This window comes from Pundamilia nyererei, unplaced genomic scaffold (assembly GCF_000239375.1).
Source record: "Pundamilia nyererei isolate P.nyererei 1_Seehausen unplaced genomic scaffold, PunNye1.0 scaffold00149, whole genome shotgun sequence".
In the NCBI taxonomy this organism is placed as follows: domain Eukaryota; kingdom Metazoa; phylum Chordata; class Actinopteri; order Cichliformes; family Cichlidae; genus Pundamilia; species Pundamilia nyererei.
The window spans coordinates 1457018-1473010 of NW_005187550.1; the positions used below are offsets into that span (position 1 = coordinate 1457018).

Genomic DNA, 15993 nt, shown 5'->3' on the forward strand with positions numbered 1-15993 from the left:
TCCTCTTCCACCTGCATCACCTCAGAGATCACCAGATCTTTTCTCTTCTTCTTGGGAGCTTTGGACCAAACCTTGGGTGTGGGCCACCATCCAAGACCCATCCTGCCTGGTTTGAGGCACACCTGCAATCTCCTGGTGCTTCAATAAGCCGATGGCTTAATCAACTATCTGCGTCTCAACATATGAATGAAAGTCTCGTCAGAACATTTACATTTTTTTTGTAGTTTTATTAAACTCTTAAAGCTTTTATTTTTTATCAGTAAAATATTATTTTTAATGAACTTTTATGGGTTTTTTTGTAGTTTTTTTTCTTTTATTTGTTTATTTATTAATTTTTTTTTATTATTTTTGTTTTGCATTAGTATTGAAACTAAGGACAACCTTAGTAATTTGTGACCTTACCTTATTACAACCAGGATTATCATTATAAGACTAATGTAACAGACAGTGGTGGAGTCTGTGTAAAGCTGAACGGCATCATTTTGTATTACAGAGAGTGGTTTGTTTTTCACCAGACAGTCAGGAAAACAGGAGAAAATGTGCAGCAGGGAGCGGGACTGCTGCAGTCTCTCATGAACAAACTGAAGGTCGACAGGCTGTGTGTGCGTGTGTGTGTGTGTGTGTGTGTGTGTGTGAGAGAGAGAGGGAGAGAGAGAGAGAGAGAGAGAGAGTGCGTGTCTACATCTTAGAGATGAGCTACTGAAGAAACTTTATCTTTCGTACTTGTAAGCATGACAAAATCTACTCATAAAGTGAGATATAATCTCTATTTTGTCATACGATGTATTCAAAATAGAGATTAATAGATATTGTTGAATTGGTTTTCCCTCAGACTATTTTAAAAGCATTTAAGGGAGTTAACTGTATACTGATTAAATTTACAAACAGCATTAAATGCTAAATAAATAGCTTAACATAATCTTTTTCTCTTTGTCAGAAAATACCAAAAATACAAATATCTAACAAAATAACTTAAATTTTATATTAATTTTATTTACTGTGCACATCAATTAACACCAACACTTGTAAAAGTGCCAGATTTTTTTTAAAAAATCTGCTTATAAAAGTAAACTTGTAAAACTTGTCAGCTCAGCTCTGTGTAATTTTATCCATGTCCGCTAGGTGTCAGTGTGGAGCCACGGCACAACTTTAAATGAACTGTGTTGCTTTTTGTTGCCCACCTTTTTAACCTCCACTTTACCTCTGCACCGCAACTCCAAGTGGAGGTGTTTGATGGGATAGTGAAGAAGTATAACAGCAGTATAACCGGTGATAAAAAGCCAAAGATATCTCTTGATTCAACGTAAATAAAAAAAAAAAGTAAGCGTCGCGGGAGGGCGTGCCACCTGTGACGGCAGCTGAGTGGACGAGCTGCGAGTCTGCGCCTCTGTCAGTGCTGCGTGTCTTTCAGCGGGTGTTTGCGAGAGTGCACAGGCAGGAGTGTAAAGTCCACTTGGATTATCTGAAGCTCGAAGAAACATACATATCTTTTTCTGCGCACGAATACAGGTAAGACAGCCGACACACTACCCGATCTCTGCAGGGATACGAGATACCTACCAAATATATGATTTAGGCTCCCGTGATAATACCTTTATATCTCTTTAGTGTCAACGGCGGTGCTATAGTAAGAGTGTCTACAGCGTGATTCTCTTTAAACAAATTACTCCTTTCAGTTATTGTTATACAGATTTCCTACATTATATTTCCTGCATGTTTAAGAATACTTACCTGTCTATTTTTCTTCTTTCTTTTTCTCATTTACATTAAAAATAAATCATTTCGGTTCATTTCTGTGTCAAAATTGAGCCTTAATTGAGAGCATACTGTGTTATAACTTAGTGGATAAGTGCGAAATCTGTTTTGCATATGAAAAAAAGCCAGCTGAGCAGTTGTGATCAGAGCAGTTTAAACACACCGTGATCGTGTTTAAGGTGCTGGAAGAGGTTGATTGATCTGATAAAGGTGGCCATCTCCTGTCCAGCCATGGTGATCTAATTATCATTAGGCCTGCATTTAAATCAGTGTGGATCCGGTGGACCCGCTTCTCTACCTGTCTATTTAAATAAATTAAATAAATTAAAAAAAAAAATCATGACTTGAGAGGTAAGAGGAAGAAAACTGTTGGAAGACCTGTGAAAAGAAAGGTGTTATTGTTATGCAGATAGTGTCCTCGATGGTCATTTCTTATTTAACTCAAAGGATTGGTTAGCCGTTTTTTGTTTGTTTGTTTTTTTGTTCCTGCATTATTAAAATGTTGATTTTTAGTAATTTCTTACCATGTTTTCTGTAATGCCTTCAGAAGCGGCCTAACTCAATATTTTGCTGTTATTGAGGTTTAGCTCAGTCCAAAGGGACAAACTTGATAAAGCTGTGTGAAAACAGGAAGCCCAGAATGAAGTCACCACCCTTTATTAATGAAAATTAACAGATTAGCCTCCTGGTTCTTTCTGCATCAAGGATTTTGCGTGTTTTGTACAGAATTATGGTGTTTTTAAGTCTTGTTTTGCCTTTTTACTTGCATGCCTACATGCATCCTATTTTTTTAGGGTGTCTCCTCATCAAATTTAAGTGCTCAGCGATAGAAAAGGTTGCTGGCAGAAAGATTGTTGAAGCTTTCTGATGCAAATCTGGATATTTCCCCCCCTAAATACTAGATTAAAATTAATTGCAAGGCTGCTGCTGAGTTGAAAGATTCTGACAAATAGCACAAACAAGCTGCAGGATTATCAATGATGGCAAACAAAATCTTAATAATACAAAGCATTGCTTCTGTCAGAATGACTCCAGTGTGTTAAAGGTGGGTTTAAAGGGCTCACTGTACCCCGATTGTACAAAGTGTAAATACTACAGTCCTCTGAACAAATGGAGTTCAGTTCAGCTGGCGTCCTTTTGTCACTCTGTGAAACAAGACTGTTTTAAAGCAGTCTGACTGCCAGTTGAAGCAGAGCTCAGTGGCTTTGACTATAATCTTTTCACCACTCGCACACACATCCAACTCAACAACAGAGAGTTTGGAGTCCTTTGGGACCAGTGTTGTCTGTTGATGGAGCTGTCGCCACGGAGCTCCACTATTTTCTTTTCAAGCAGGTTTATGGACGCCTCAGTTGGCTGATAAAATCCATTTCCGTGAATGGATGTCATGGGACGGAAAGCCGGCAGCGAGATCAGGAGGAAGGCAGATTAGGAAGGTCGTGAGCGGTAGAGCCTCTGTGATTTCCCCTGGATTCGGCTCATTTCGTTTTCAACATTTCATTCTCATTTCATTCTTTCAGCGTTTCCTCAAAGTTTTGATGGTGTGCTCTGTGGCCAATTAACAGCTGAAAGCTCCTGCATTCATGGGGTCTGAGGTACTCGGAGGAAATCAGGAATAATTGATTTTAGATGACAGAGAATTGGGAATGTGACAATTATGGGATTTTTCTCTGCACTGCTGAACTTTCTGACAGTATTTTACCTCCTTCCTGACTGCTTCCTCTCCTCGCTTTCATATTTTCTTTATCTTACTGTCACCTTCATTTCTGCGTGAACAAACCCCTGCTCCTCTGAAGATTATTAGACCACATCAGGACCGCTGTGGCTGACTGATTGAAAGGATTTGCACCATGACAGCCCATTTGAGGGATTTTGTGTGCATGAGTCAGATGAATGACTTATTACGATCCCCTCGGCGCACCTCCTTCACCACCTTTTAGAAGGAGCTCAGACAAAAGTGGGAGCCAAGTTGACGCACCTTCAGTGTTTGACAGTTCCCACGAGGGCTAGCACATGCTCAGAGGGGACGCAACAGAAATAATCAGCTCTTGCCAAAGTAAAATTGGCATTAAGGGAGCAAAATAGAGCTGTGAAACCCTATAAGAACTTTAAGGTTGGTGGAAGTGTCATATATCTCAAATGGATTAACTCCAGGAAATAATAAAACATGGTTTATATTATTTATATAGATTTTCCCATTTATAGTTCTTTTCCACTGGCCATTCACTCAAGTTCAGCAGAAATACTTTGAAATCTGTTGCTTTTGAAGATTTAATAGATTTTTTTTTGTCAAAAGAAAGAAGCATAAAGGACTTTGTTTCTTCTTTTCTATCACGTTGAGGGAGTTTAGGAGTTTTCACATTTAGGAATCTTTTTTTAATGCAGCCAACTTAAAAAAAAAAAAGCAGTTTTCATCAATCAAATATAATCTAGCAATATTTGTAACAGTTTGTTTTATGTTTGAATGTTATGCACCATTAAATGCTCGTCATTATGAGTTTTAGTTGTGTAAGTCACATGGTTTTTAGTCATGAGTCTTGAGTTTATCATTGTGCAAGTCTGAGAGGCACTAAAACATCTTGGTTAGGTTAGGGAAAAATATGTTTGGTTTACTATATACTACATGCGCCTACGTGCACTTTTTCATATGATTGCCAGAAATCTCCTATAGCAACAGGGTTCCTTTATATTTATCACCAATTACAGTGAATGATAACACATCTGCTGGACTATCATAGAGCTTCCAGAAGGGCTCCCACTGGATGTTCATATCTATGGAAGTGATTACAGTGCCATTCAATGGAATGACAACAATCAAAATGAGTGGTCTGACAAAGTACTGCATTTAGAATGATTAAAGAAACAAGCGCGAGCAATATATCCCCCACATATGAGAACATATTCCAGAACATTTTTCATGTTTATTTATTGCTGCACCTTCTACATGCTGGTCAAACTTGTGGCTACAAAACCTTTTGGCAGCTTTCCCAACACAGATTGTGTTTCAGAAACAATCCTGACTCAGAAGTGCATTAAACAAGTGCCGAGTTGTGTATTATCTGTTTCCCCATTATTTAAAGTGTCTGCACTTTTGTTAACTTTCTACTGTGTTATTATAGACAATTACTTTTCTTTATTTGTATGTGTGTTATATGACTGTAATGTATGTTGTGTATGGTGTATATATAAAAGCACACACACCCCATATAGAAAAAAAAAAAAAAAAGAGTATTTTCAGTTACAGTCATTTATATTTAGTGGTATTGCTTTTTTCTGGGAATGCCTTGGCAAGATTATTCTATAGAATCACAGGACTCTGTGCAGGACAAGTTCAATTCTGACACGATGACTGTGCCAAAGGCTGCAAAACAAGCCCAAATCATCATCACACCACCACCGTGCTTGACAGCTGAGGTGTTTATGCTGCTATGCCGTGTTTGGACATTGTTCCAGACGTCTTGTGGTTTGCTCAGATGCAACTTTGCAAACCTAAGTCATGCTGCTATGTTCATTTTAGAAAGAAGAGGCCTTCTTCTGGTAGCCCTTCCCAACAAGTCATACTTGTTCAGTCTGTTTATAATTGGACTGTCTTAACCTTAAAATGCTAAATGAGGCGGGCAGAGTCTCACACATTGCTCTTGGGGTTTAGGTTTTTTTCCCTGAGTTCTGATCTAGGGGGGAATTTGCTGAGAAGTCTGCATCCACCTGAATGCTTTAGACCAGCAAACTGCCAAAATTTCTGTTTTTGTGATCACACTTGCTAATGATAAAAAAGTCAAGTGCATTTGATTTGCAGCACCTGGCTGCTACTTGCCCCCTTAATAACTATGAAAGCAGTCATTTTTCACAGGATGGCATAAGGACCTGTGCAAACTTTGTTTTTCACATGACTACATGAAAATGGGGGAGCTGGGGTGGAGGTGGGTTGCAAAGCAGCTTGTAGAGACAGAGTTTAAGCCTAATTACACAAAGTCTAATTACCTGTCTGTGTGCGTGTAGGTGTACCTACTGTTAGCCTTGCATTTCGTGTAGTTTCTCTTTTGTCCGCACCTGCATGCTGCTGTGTTCATCTCTAATGCTATGCAACACCGAAGCCAGCTGTTGTCATGGTGTCAGCCTTGAGGGACTGCTGGTACTTTCTGTGAGAGCACACACACGGTTTCTCGTGCTAATGGCTTCACCTTTCTGCCCGTTTCTTGCCGCAGCCTTGTATGTGTGTGTAAATAGATTTGTGTTGTGCATGCCTATGCTCATAATGTAAGGAACAAACAGGCTCCCTGGAGAGTCACCTGTTTGCAGCACTGGAGGCAGGTTTTGATTGAAAAGAAAGCGCTAAAGAGTGTGACTGTTTACATTTGGAATCAGGAAAGCAGTTCAAAAGGTTTTATTCGTGTGATTCTTTTTAAATGAGAAGCGGAGAAAGGGTGTAAGTGAAAGAATGGCATTACCATGAAATTGGATAATGCTAGTAATGAGTGTCTGTCAGTGTTTTCTCAGTGCCTGTGTGTGCACTGGCGCTTGGTATAGACACACACATATACACCACCTCCTTCTCCTCTGCTCACCGTCACTCCTTTCCCCCTCTGTAAGAGGGTCTGGCGGAACAACATTGGCATTCATATCACAACACACACATACACATATCTTTGAAATGATCATATTTCACAATCTTTCCACTCATGCATTTGACTCCTGTCAGGTATGTCTGCTGTTTTGAACTGGCTTCACACCTCATCGATCTGGATTGCTTCACGTCGCAAGTGTTTGCTCGTTATATCGGCACGTAGCTCTTGTTTGACAGTCGTTGTTTGGTTAATGATATTTTCAGCCCTATGTTTGTATCCAACAGCTGCTGCTCTCACACATCGCACTCTTTGCAACATGTAAAGCCAGACCGGTCTCACAGGGCAGCATTGATCTGCGAAAGCCTCCAATATTTTACTGAGCAAATCCACTTTGTATCTCTTTCATATCTCTGTCGTCATCCTTGTGAAATCCTTCCACATCAGCTCATCTAATGTGTTTGAACTCTGCTGTTTAACTTTACCGGCTTTTCTTCTTTCTCAACTTCTCTGACTTTTTTAAGGTGTCACATTTTTAATCACAGACTACTGACGCTGTTCATTTTGTGTGTTTTCTTTCTTTCTCTTTTTTTTCAGGTTCCTTCAGCGTGGCGAACAAGAGGCTGCCTGTTTTCATCCGAGTGCGTCGGTGTGCTGTTTTGTGCGTGTGTATTTGTGTGCAGGGGTGTATGTGAGTCACAGGGTGAATATGCCAGTGTGAATGCCTGTATATACATATACATCCTGAACGGAGAGTGTTTGTCCCGTGAGGTGCTCGGTGGAGATGCAGCGAGGTGTGTCCTCTGTGGTGCAGCTGCTGCTGTTGCTGGGCTGCTTGTGTGCCGTGGCAACCGGCTACCTGTTCAGGACACCCCTGGACCTGGATGTGACTCCACGTGTCACTGTGCTAAACAGCGGTAAGGACAGACACGAACACGTGTTGCACCTTGCTTTAAAATCATCAGTACCGAAGTTTATTCCAACATTCATTAGTGAACTGTTAGAAGCGTTTTTTTTTTAAAACAAATTCAATAATCATGCAGAGTACAGGTTGGAAAATTGAACTTTTGAACTTTGTAACGTGTGGCGCCTGTTTCAACCAGCTGCTGAGACTTGGACAGCCTTCAGGAGAATTCTGGGATGTCGTAATTGACCAGCCCTGTTCAGGTCTAAATGGGGTTGAGGGCAGGGCTCTGACTTTGCCATTATAACACATGACTTTTCTGTGTTTTAAAGCATTCTGTTGTTGTTGTACTTACAGATTTTGGGTCATCTCCTTGTAGCATCACCTCAGGCCTAAGAAATCGCTTGATTTAGTTTTGAATTCGTTGTCCCATAAATTATAGCAAAGCGTCCAGCTTCTGAAATGGCAAGGGAACCCCAAACTGTGACATAGTGATGAGGTATTGGTTCTGGTGTGCAGTGCATTTCTTTTTTCCTGGTTTATGTGCAACTTTTTTTTTCTCATCATTATCTCAGAAATATTGCGAAGCAACATTTATCCCAGTTGTCTTTTGAAATCTTTAAGCGTTTTTTTTTTAAGCGTTCCTGCACAGCGTTATTAACACATAAACAAAGAAAGTAGCAAGTGAAGATTTCTGCCCTTTTTTTTTGTTTTGTTTTTACCTCTTTCAGAAATGTACATTGTGTTCTTGGTGTAATCTTTGCAAGACGCCCACTCCTAGGGAGTGTAGCAACACTCCTGGAGTTTCTTCATTTATAGACAGTTTGTGTTATTGTGGACCAGTTTTTAGAAATGAAGAAGTAAGCTTTTAAGAAACTGCTAATCTCTCTAATGCTCCTTTAAGTGTCCTGTAAAAAATGTTGTTTAAAGCTACCAGTTTTTCTTAATAAGTGCAGATTTAGTCAGAAATCAAACTTTGTGTGCCCTTATTAATAGGAAAAGTGTTTTCAACAACCCAGCATAGGCTGGATATATAAAATATCCAGTCTTAATAGTAAAGGTGTTTAAGGGCTTTAACTATCTGGTTGAAAAAAAGTTTGATCAGAATCAAAATGCTTTATTAATCCCTAAGGAAGATGTGTTTACAGTTGCTCTAAGACAATAAGAACAGTAACAGACTGAACTAAATTAAATAATACAATCTATTACAAAGTTTAAGAAAAAGGGTGTAACTACTGCTCTGTGTATGATAGAGGAGTCATGCAGGCAGGAATGATGTAATAATGGAATTATAATATAAATATATATTTTTGTCTCACTGTGAACACACGTGTTTCCATTTAAAGTAACAAGTTGCCACCATATTGTCAGATTCACCCCCAGCTTATCACTTATCTAATCTCCAAAAATGGCTCGAATGCTCATCTCAAGGCTTTGACTAGGAATTCCTAAACCAATGGGTGATATTTATGGAAGCCCGTTTCCGCCACTACAAAAAAAAAGGATCCATAACTCAAAATTTCAAGTTATTTTCTCGAAATTTCGAGTTAATATGTCGAAATTTAGAGAAAGTAACTCGAAATTTCGATTTATTAACTCAAAATTTTGAGAAAAGTAACTCGAAATTTCGAGTAAGCACTGCCAATCAGTAATCTACGTGAATGATGTCATTTCCTTGTTACCCGGAAGCTGAAGCCCTCAGCTACAAATGCTACAGCTAAGCTACCGGTATTACATCCAGTCGTGAATGCACAGATTGCTGAGTGTTTTCAGCGTGGCTTCACAAATGATGAAATCCCTGTGTTTTTAGCTGAATCACATGGCGTTACTATCAGCAAACGTACTCGCGAAAGCGCCAATTTGTTGGGATCCGTTTTTGAGTGCACGTTCCTCTGCGCCAAATGCTTCCGGGTAACAAGAAAGCGACTTCATTCACGTAGATTTTTGATTGGCAGAGCTAACTCGAAATTTAGAGAACATAACTCGAAATTTCGATTTATGGATACTAGGTTTTTTGTTTTTATTTAGTGGCAGAAACGGGCTTCCATAGATATTGCCTTGGCACAGGGGTTCACTTTTGTTATTCATCCTGAACTGATCACCCGTTGTAAAGATGTGAAAATGTACCACTGACTGAGATGTAAATCAGACCACATTTTAATGACTAATTGCTGCAGAAATCCTTGGATTTCCAAGCATTGCACAAACGTTTGAACTGTAGATAAATAGCTGAAGATGACTCATAACTCCGTATTTATTTCGCTCTTTACTTGCAGTCATCAGTCATCTTTTTTATTAGAAAGCTGCTGATTGTTTTCTAAAAGTAGACTTTTACAAAAAAACTCCTCACTTGTCCCTTTTTCTTTCTCTGCCCCTTTCTCCATCTAGTTTTCTTTCTTCTCTTTCATAGCATTTTATCCCTCATTATCTCCCGAAGCAATGCTTTTCTGTTTCTCTCCACTCGCTCCTCTATACCTCAATGTGTGCACACAGAGTTTAATATACCCTCACTTTCCTCTAACACCTGCTTCTTCTGTTAACCATGAGGATTTATTTTATCCGGCTGTGATTATTATTTACTTACCTCATGAGTGATGGCATGTAGCCTGAGGTGCTGCAGAGACAGAAGCAGATGAGTGTACGGTGTACGTTGGGCTCCCTGCGGAGCATCCAGGGCGCCCGACACCGCCATAGGTAGTTGAGAAGCACCGTAACCATGACAACTGTTGTGGTATTGCACAAGTCGACGGTATAGAGCATTTTTTCCTTTAGTTCACGTATGGCAAAGCGTGCAGTGCCGTCTGATCCCGGACTTTATTTGTCGACGCACAGATGTGTGCAAGAAATTTTCTCACGTTTCCACTTTGAATGGCGCCCACATTTCCTTCTGCTAGAAATACTCACAAAGCAGTATCACTCTTCTTCTTTTTCTAAACAGTTGTACTTCACAAAGCACGTCACCTGCTTACACTCATCCCATGCCCATCTTTTTACAATTCTTGATACGTTTATATCTCACTTTCATCATCAGTTTAATCATCGGTTTGAGCTCACTCAAGCCCACAGGTCCTCCCACACAGCTCACCCCCTCACACTTCTATCCTCTTCCCCCACCTCTCCTCATCGCTCTGCCTTTACACTTAAGCTCTTTTGCCTGATTTTTCTTCATTAGTTTGTACTTTTTCTGGTTCACTGCCCTCTTTTTCCATTTCTTTATATTGCCTCCACCTTTTATTTATTTATTTTTTTTCTTCGGCGTCCCTCCTACTGATGGGAAGCCTTCGATATGCAAACTTACCTCTAATCCTTTTAATCGCTGTGTTCCCTGGCAACCTAAAGTCAAAGCTACAGAAACCAAAAGGGGCAAGAGAAGTTACACATACATCTACAGTGACTCCCAGTCTCTCATGCTTGGGCTTAAACGTTCCCTTTTTTTTCTTAAACAAGGTTAAATCATTCAGGTGTGTTTAAAGATAATTAATTTGATGTCTTTCGGCACTCAGACAGTTTGGAGCAGCTGAAAGATTAAAAGCTGGCACCACAGTGAAGGGCCATGGTGCAGAAAACACTAATAAATTGGCAGTACATGTAAATGCACTTTTATTACACCCACTGAGTTAACCTGTTGGGTATTTCGGGAATTTGCCTCCTCTTAGACGCTCGTATTTAGGAATGTTGCACACATTTTATTTGTCTTCTCTCAGCCATAAACACGCCTGAGACTTGGTGTAAGTTTGTATGCAATTCCGTCGCCACGTCACAGTCCAGCGCCTTGATGTTCATAGAGTATGCTGGCGTCCCTGAACACAACGTGCTGTACAATCAGCTGAGATCCCTCCAAGTGTTTGCTGAGTGAATAACAGTATCTGAGTTCGCACCTTTTCTTTCCCTGTAGACTAACTCAAATGTGCCTGTTCTCACCCGATCTTGTAAGCCGAGGCTAACCTGTGACTCGGGATGTTATTTCATTGTAATAAATCCCAGATAAACCCTCCCTCTGCTGCTCTGTTTCCAGTTACCTGGCACGCCTGTCGCACAAGCTTACACACACAGTTCATTGTGTGCCCTAATGCCTGGATTACACGCTTGAAACGTAGGCACTGTCTCTGCAATAACTCATTGTATTTACTCACAATGAGGTACTAGTATCACATAGGAAAGGTTGCTACTCTGAAAAGACCGTACGGATGATAACCTTTCTCCTCCTGCTGAGAATAGGAGAGAAAAGCAGGCGCCTGATCACCAGCTTGGGATGGCATCTGACTTTTGCTGCTGCTGAAGTGAGCAGAGTGGATTGTGTTTCGCAGCAGCTGATAGGAATCTTAATGACGGCTTACTTTGAGCTAACCATGCAATCTTCAGGGGAAAGTGAATTGGCTGAGGATCCAGGAAGTCTGGCAATTTAAAATTTGTCTCTCGTAGTCAATAGCAGTCATAAAAAGCGGCTCACTTCTACATTTATATGGCTTAATTATTGTGCTGATTGTAAAACCTGCACAGGCACGTCAGATATCTTAATTAGATGTTAAATAAAAAAGGTGCATCACAATGGTAGTCATGTACTTGGGCTCTTTGTTTCCAAGAAGTGTAGGCATGTGCAAGGGTACTCACAGTGGTGTTAGACTACTGATCAACTGCACCATGCAGCAGCGTGAGCAAAACGTCTCCTCGTCAAGATCTAACTAACTGGTGAACTGTTCCTTTAAATACTTCAGAAAGTGAGGTCCCATTTATAAACAAACAAACAAATAAATTAAAAGAATACCTCAAGTATTTCATGAACAAGTCTGTGTGGTAGTTTATGAAAACTGTGACCATGTGTAATCATAATTTGTCTAACATTCATGCTTTAAAATTGATCAGAAAACATCAACGACTGAAAAGCAGACAAGAAAAATCTGTTTTGCTTTAGGAAAGACTAATTTTCAACTTCATGCTTTTAATGACACCAAAATAAAATCTGGGACAACTGGGCCGCTCAGGGCTTAACCTGAGGATGGAAAGTGTTTAACAAATCATTTGAGTGTAACGCGGTGACTATCACAGCTCATCTGTTTGTGTGTATGAAAGTCACAACCGTCACCTTAAACCCTTTTCTACCTCAGAGTAAAGATACAATTTAGTATTCAACGAGTGCAAGAAAACCTGCGAATTCTTACATTGATAATACTGGAACCACCAGATTTTTGGGGGTATTTGTTTTAGCAGACCTGGTGATAGGATTGTGTAGGCTGTTGATCCATTGCTTTGCCGCAAGACTTATGAAGTATTCATGGTATTAAAGTGAAAGTATTTGATGTATTTTCTTAAAATTTGTTTTCTGTTCACGGCTATTTTAAGTGTCATTCTGTTTGTGTGTGCTCTAGTGGTTTTTCTTAGTCACAGCTTGGCATAAAACTTCCCGAATAGATAAAGAGTTAACGATCACTAGCTCTAAGATATATATACCACAAAACGAATTTCTTTCCACAGGCTATCACTCGATCATTAGATCACTAGATCACTCGCATATTGTCTCTGCTTAAACATTCACCATACCTGCTACACAACCAAAGCCTGATGCATGTCTTGTTGGTTGTATATACCAATATACTGTCAAGTTTAAATCTATATACTGTATCTATAGCAACAAGTTATCCATCCTTCAATTATTCCATAATTTATTCCAACATCTTTGCAGTCTGGACTATGCTGTACATGTTGGTACTGTCTGTGAAGAAGGCAAAGAAGAACATGTAGCCCAATTCCTTGTATTTGTGCACATTCCTGGCTAATAAAGCCGATTCTGATTGCAAAGAAGTTTTTTTTTTCAGCCACGACACCAGCAGATTGAAATTTAACAGTTGTCTCTACCTCACTTAAAAAAAAAAAAAAATCAACGTTTTTCAAAGAACTCTCTCAAAAATCAAAGAAGAAGGTCTTCTTACCACTTTGCCCCAGTGTTTGAAAAATCCCACAGCAAAGAAATCCATCAAAGAAGATAAAATTCTGTTTCACCTTTTACCTCAGACAGTCAGGTTTGATTGAAAACGCTATCACTCTACAGCTTTTAATATGTCCCGCTGTGATGGCCACGACTTTCTAAAGGCTTTCAGGGACAGTGTGGCTTCATTCATTATTTTTGCTTCAATTTATCACCTAAACATCCAAATGGCACTCGAAATTGCTTGATTTTGACATACAAATTACAGTAATTGGTTCTGAAAATACTTCAGCAGACAATTTTGCCCATTGCTGGGAATTTCAGGATGGGTAACTGTGCACAGAAGATGCCTGTACCTACAGTTGTTCCCATAGAGACGGATGGTGTTCATGCTGAGATGTACCCAGGTGGTAATATGTAGGCATACATACATGGTTATGGTTGATATCACCCAAAAAAAAGGTGGTTAAACCTACCAGTCCTCCAATGGATGGCAAATTATTCTTTGTGCCAAACTGCTGTTCATATAATAAAGAGTATGTTTGACCAATTAATGTCTCTAAAGAGTTTTTAAGGTCATTAGGAGCCGTTATACATTTAGAAAAAAAAAAGTAGTGTTAAGGAGTTACAGAAGGCCACAATCATTAACGTCCTCTCTCCTCTACTCTCCTAGGTCTCCGAGGCTGCAGGCATTTCCAGTCGTCTGCAGTCAACTACAGCACCATGTTGCTGGAGGCTGACAGTGAGCGTCTGTACATCGGGGCCCGTGGGGCCGTATTCGCTCTCAATGCCTCTGACATCTCAGCCAGCTCTGCTCTCAATGTGAGTTTGTTTGTTTGTTTTCCATCTTGCTGCATGTTGTGTGCCTCAGCTGCCACATCCTTACCTCTGCCACAGCCTCATTTGCATTCAACATCGCAGGAACCTTTTGAGGCAACAATATTTCAGTCTGAGGCAAAAACATTCCTCTGTCACTAGTTTTGGTTCTGTATGTGTGTGTCTGTGTGTGTGTGTAGTTGTATTATTTTTAACACAATAACTCACAGGACTATCTTGCTGCATAAATTAATACATTAAATAGAAAACGGTGAAGAATCAGCTGCTGGATCATCTCACTTTAAATAGATCCAGAATTTATGGCGATACCACTAGTGTATGTTGACACAGAAATAGTTTCCTAATTCATGCAGTAATTAGCATAACTTATAGATCATTTCTGTGCTGCTTTTTACACTCACAGACTTTAAAACTGTTCCAAATGCAAAATTGTGAATATCCATCTCAACTCTGGGATCTTTCGTTAGACATAAATTGCTATTACAGCCCGAACAAATGGTCTTTTTTGGACAAAGAAGCAAATTCAGATGCTAATTAATATCATGGGCTAATATAACTGTAGGGTTGGTGACTGTAAGACATTTTCCTTTTATTATCAACATCAAATTTGTAATTTTCGTTCTGCTAACCCCATTTTTTGCACCATTAACGACTGAAGTTAATTCATCTGTGAAAAAATATATCTACAGCTTTGTTAAATGGCTATTCAGAATTTTACATGCTCAGCTATGGAGCACCCCGTTGCTTTGCTGCTTTCACAAAATAATGCAATTTTGTTCATATGTTAAGCAGTCTTGAAATATTTAAAAGCAGTAGGAAGCACATACGCTTTCACACAGGTACGGCGGCTGTTGTTCATAAAGAAGGCATCAAATTTTCATCATAGTCGCTTTTGTATTTCTGACAGGGAAGCTGCAGCGAGCGTATCTCCTGCCCTCTGTGAAATTTCGAACATAACTCCGAGACCTGTATTCAATCAAATATTCTTAGCATTACCCCACCAGGACCACTAGAGTTAAAATCAGCACTCTTAAATATTGCCTTCAGTTTGTGTCGACTCTCAGCACTGTGCGCTCTAGAATAAGGTAATTAGTGTTGACTGTCTTCAGTAAGAACTGAAAACCCTGCTCCATGTGTCTTTTGCGCATCTAAAAAGGAGTTTACTGTTAATCATTTCATTAAATGTAAAACCTCATTCATCACTGTTGGACATTTGCAGGGTTGGTTAGCAGAGCACGAATATGCGAATATGCACAGGCAGTAGTAATTGCCCGTGGCTAGACACTACTTGGACTTCCTTAATAGGAACTCATCTACATTACAACTTTGGAATTGCTCTTTCCACACAAAGAGGTGACTGACTGGTACGCTATGGAAAAAAATTGAAAAAAGTCAAAATATCAAGGCAACATGATTTAATAGATTTTTCTGCACTGGTGTTGACTTTACTTTGAAAGTGTTCAGGAAACTTGACTCGTCCTCTTCAGCTACTTGTTACTAATACTCCTGTGAGGTCAACAGTAAAATTCAAGCTTCAGCGCCGTGTGTTATACCTTCACAAAACACATAAATTCTTGTTGAGTAAACAGACTCAACATGAAACCTTTTCCGTGTAATTTTCAACTCCTATTTGGACCATATTTATCTAGCAGGGGTTGTGACACCCTGCATAAACCTGTCTTTATGTTTAGTCCCAGTTGTGAAAGGTGGGAATTTTGCTTCTGAGGCGAATTCGGGAAGTTTTATGCCAACCTCTACACCAGTGCAAAACATAATGTTTCAGCTGACTTTCAGCAGTGTCCTCTTCAGTTTATTTATTCATTTCTTACATATTTATAGAAAGTTATAGCAACATAAATGTCTTTGGAAGGTTCATTTATTTTGACAGTGTAAGAGTTAGCATGCTTGTTAACATGTGAAAGGTTCCCTCTTTGCAGCTAAGAAGAAACACAAACTAAGCCTTGTGTGTGGGAGTCATAAAATAGTGTCCTCTCACTGCAGGTATCAAACCT

At 39.6% G+C, this 15993-nt stretch overlaps 1 protein-coding gene across 1 annotated transcript in view; it reads left to right on the forward strand.

Annotated features, from left to right (window-relative positions):
* The first annotated feature begins 1365 nt into the window (after positions 1-1365).
* The window catches only part of LOC102209497 (semaphorin-4G-like), a 27994-nt gene continuing 13366 nt past the window's right edge, over positions 1366-15993 (forward strand). Inside the window, exons 1-3 of the mRNA XM_005744838.2 lie at positions 1366-1509; positions 6915-7234; positions 13818-13966. Coding sequence (XP_005744895.1) covers positions 7102-7234; positions 13818-13966 — 282 coding nt within the window. The 5' untranslated portion in view covers positions 1366-1509; positions 6915-7101. The remainder of the gene's footprint in view (positions 1510-6914; positions 7235-13817; positions 13967-15993) is intronic.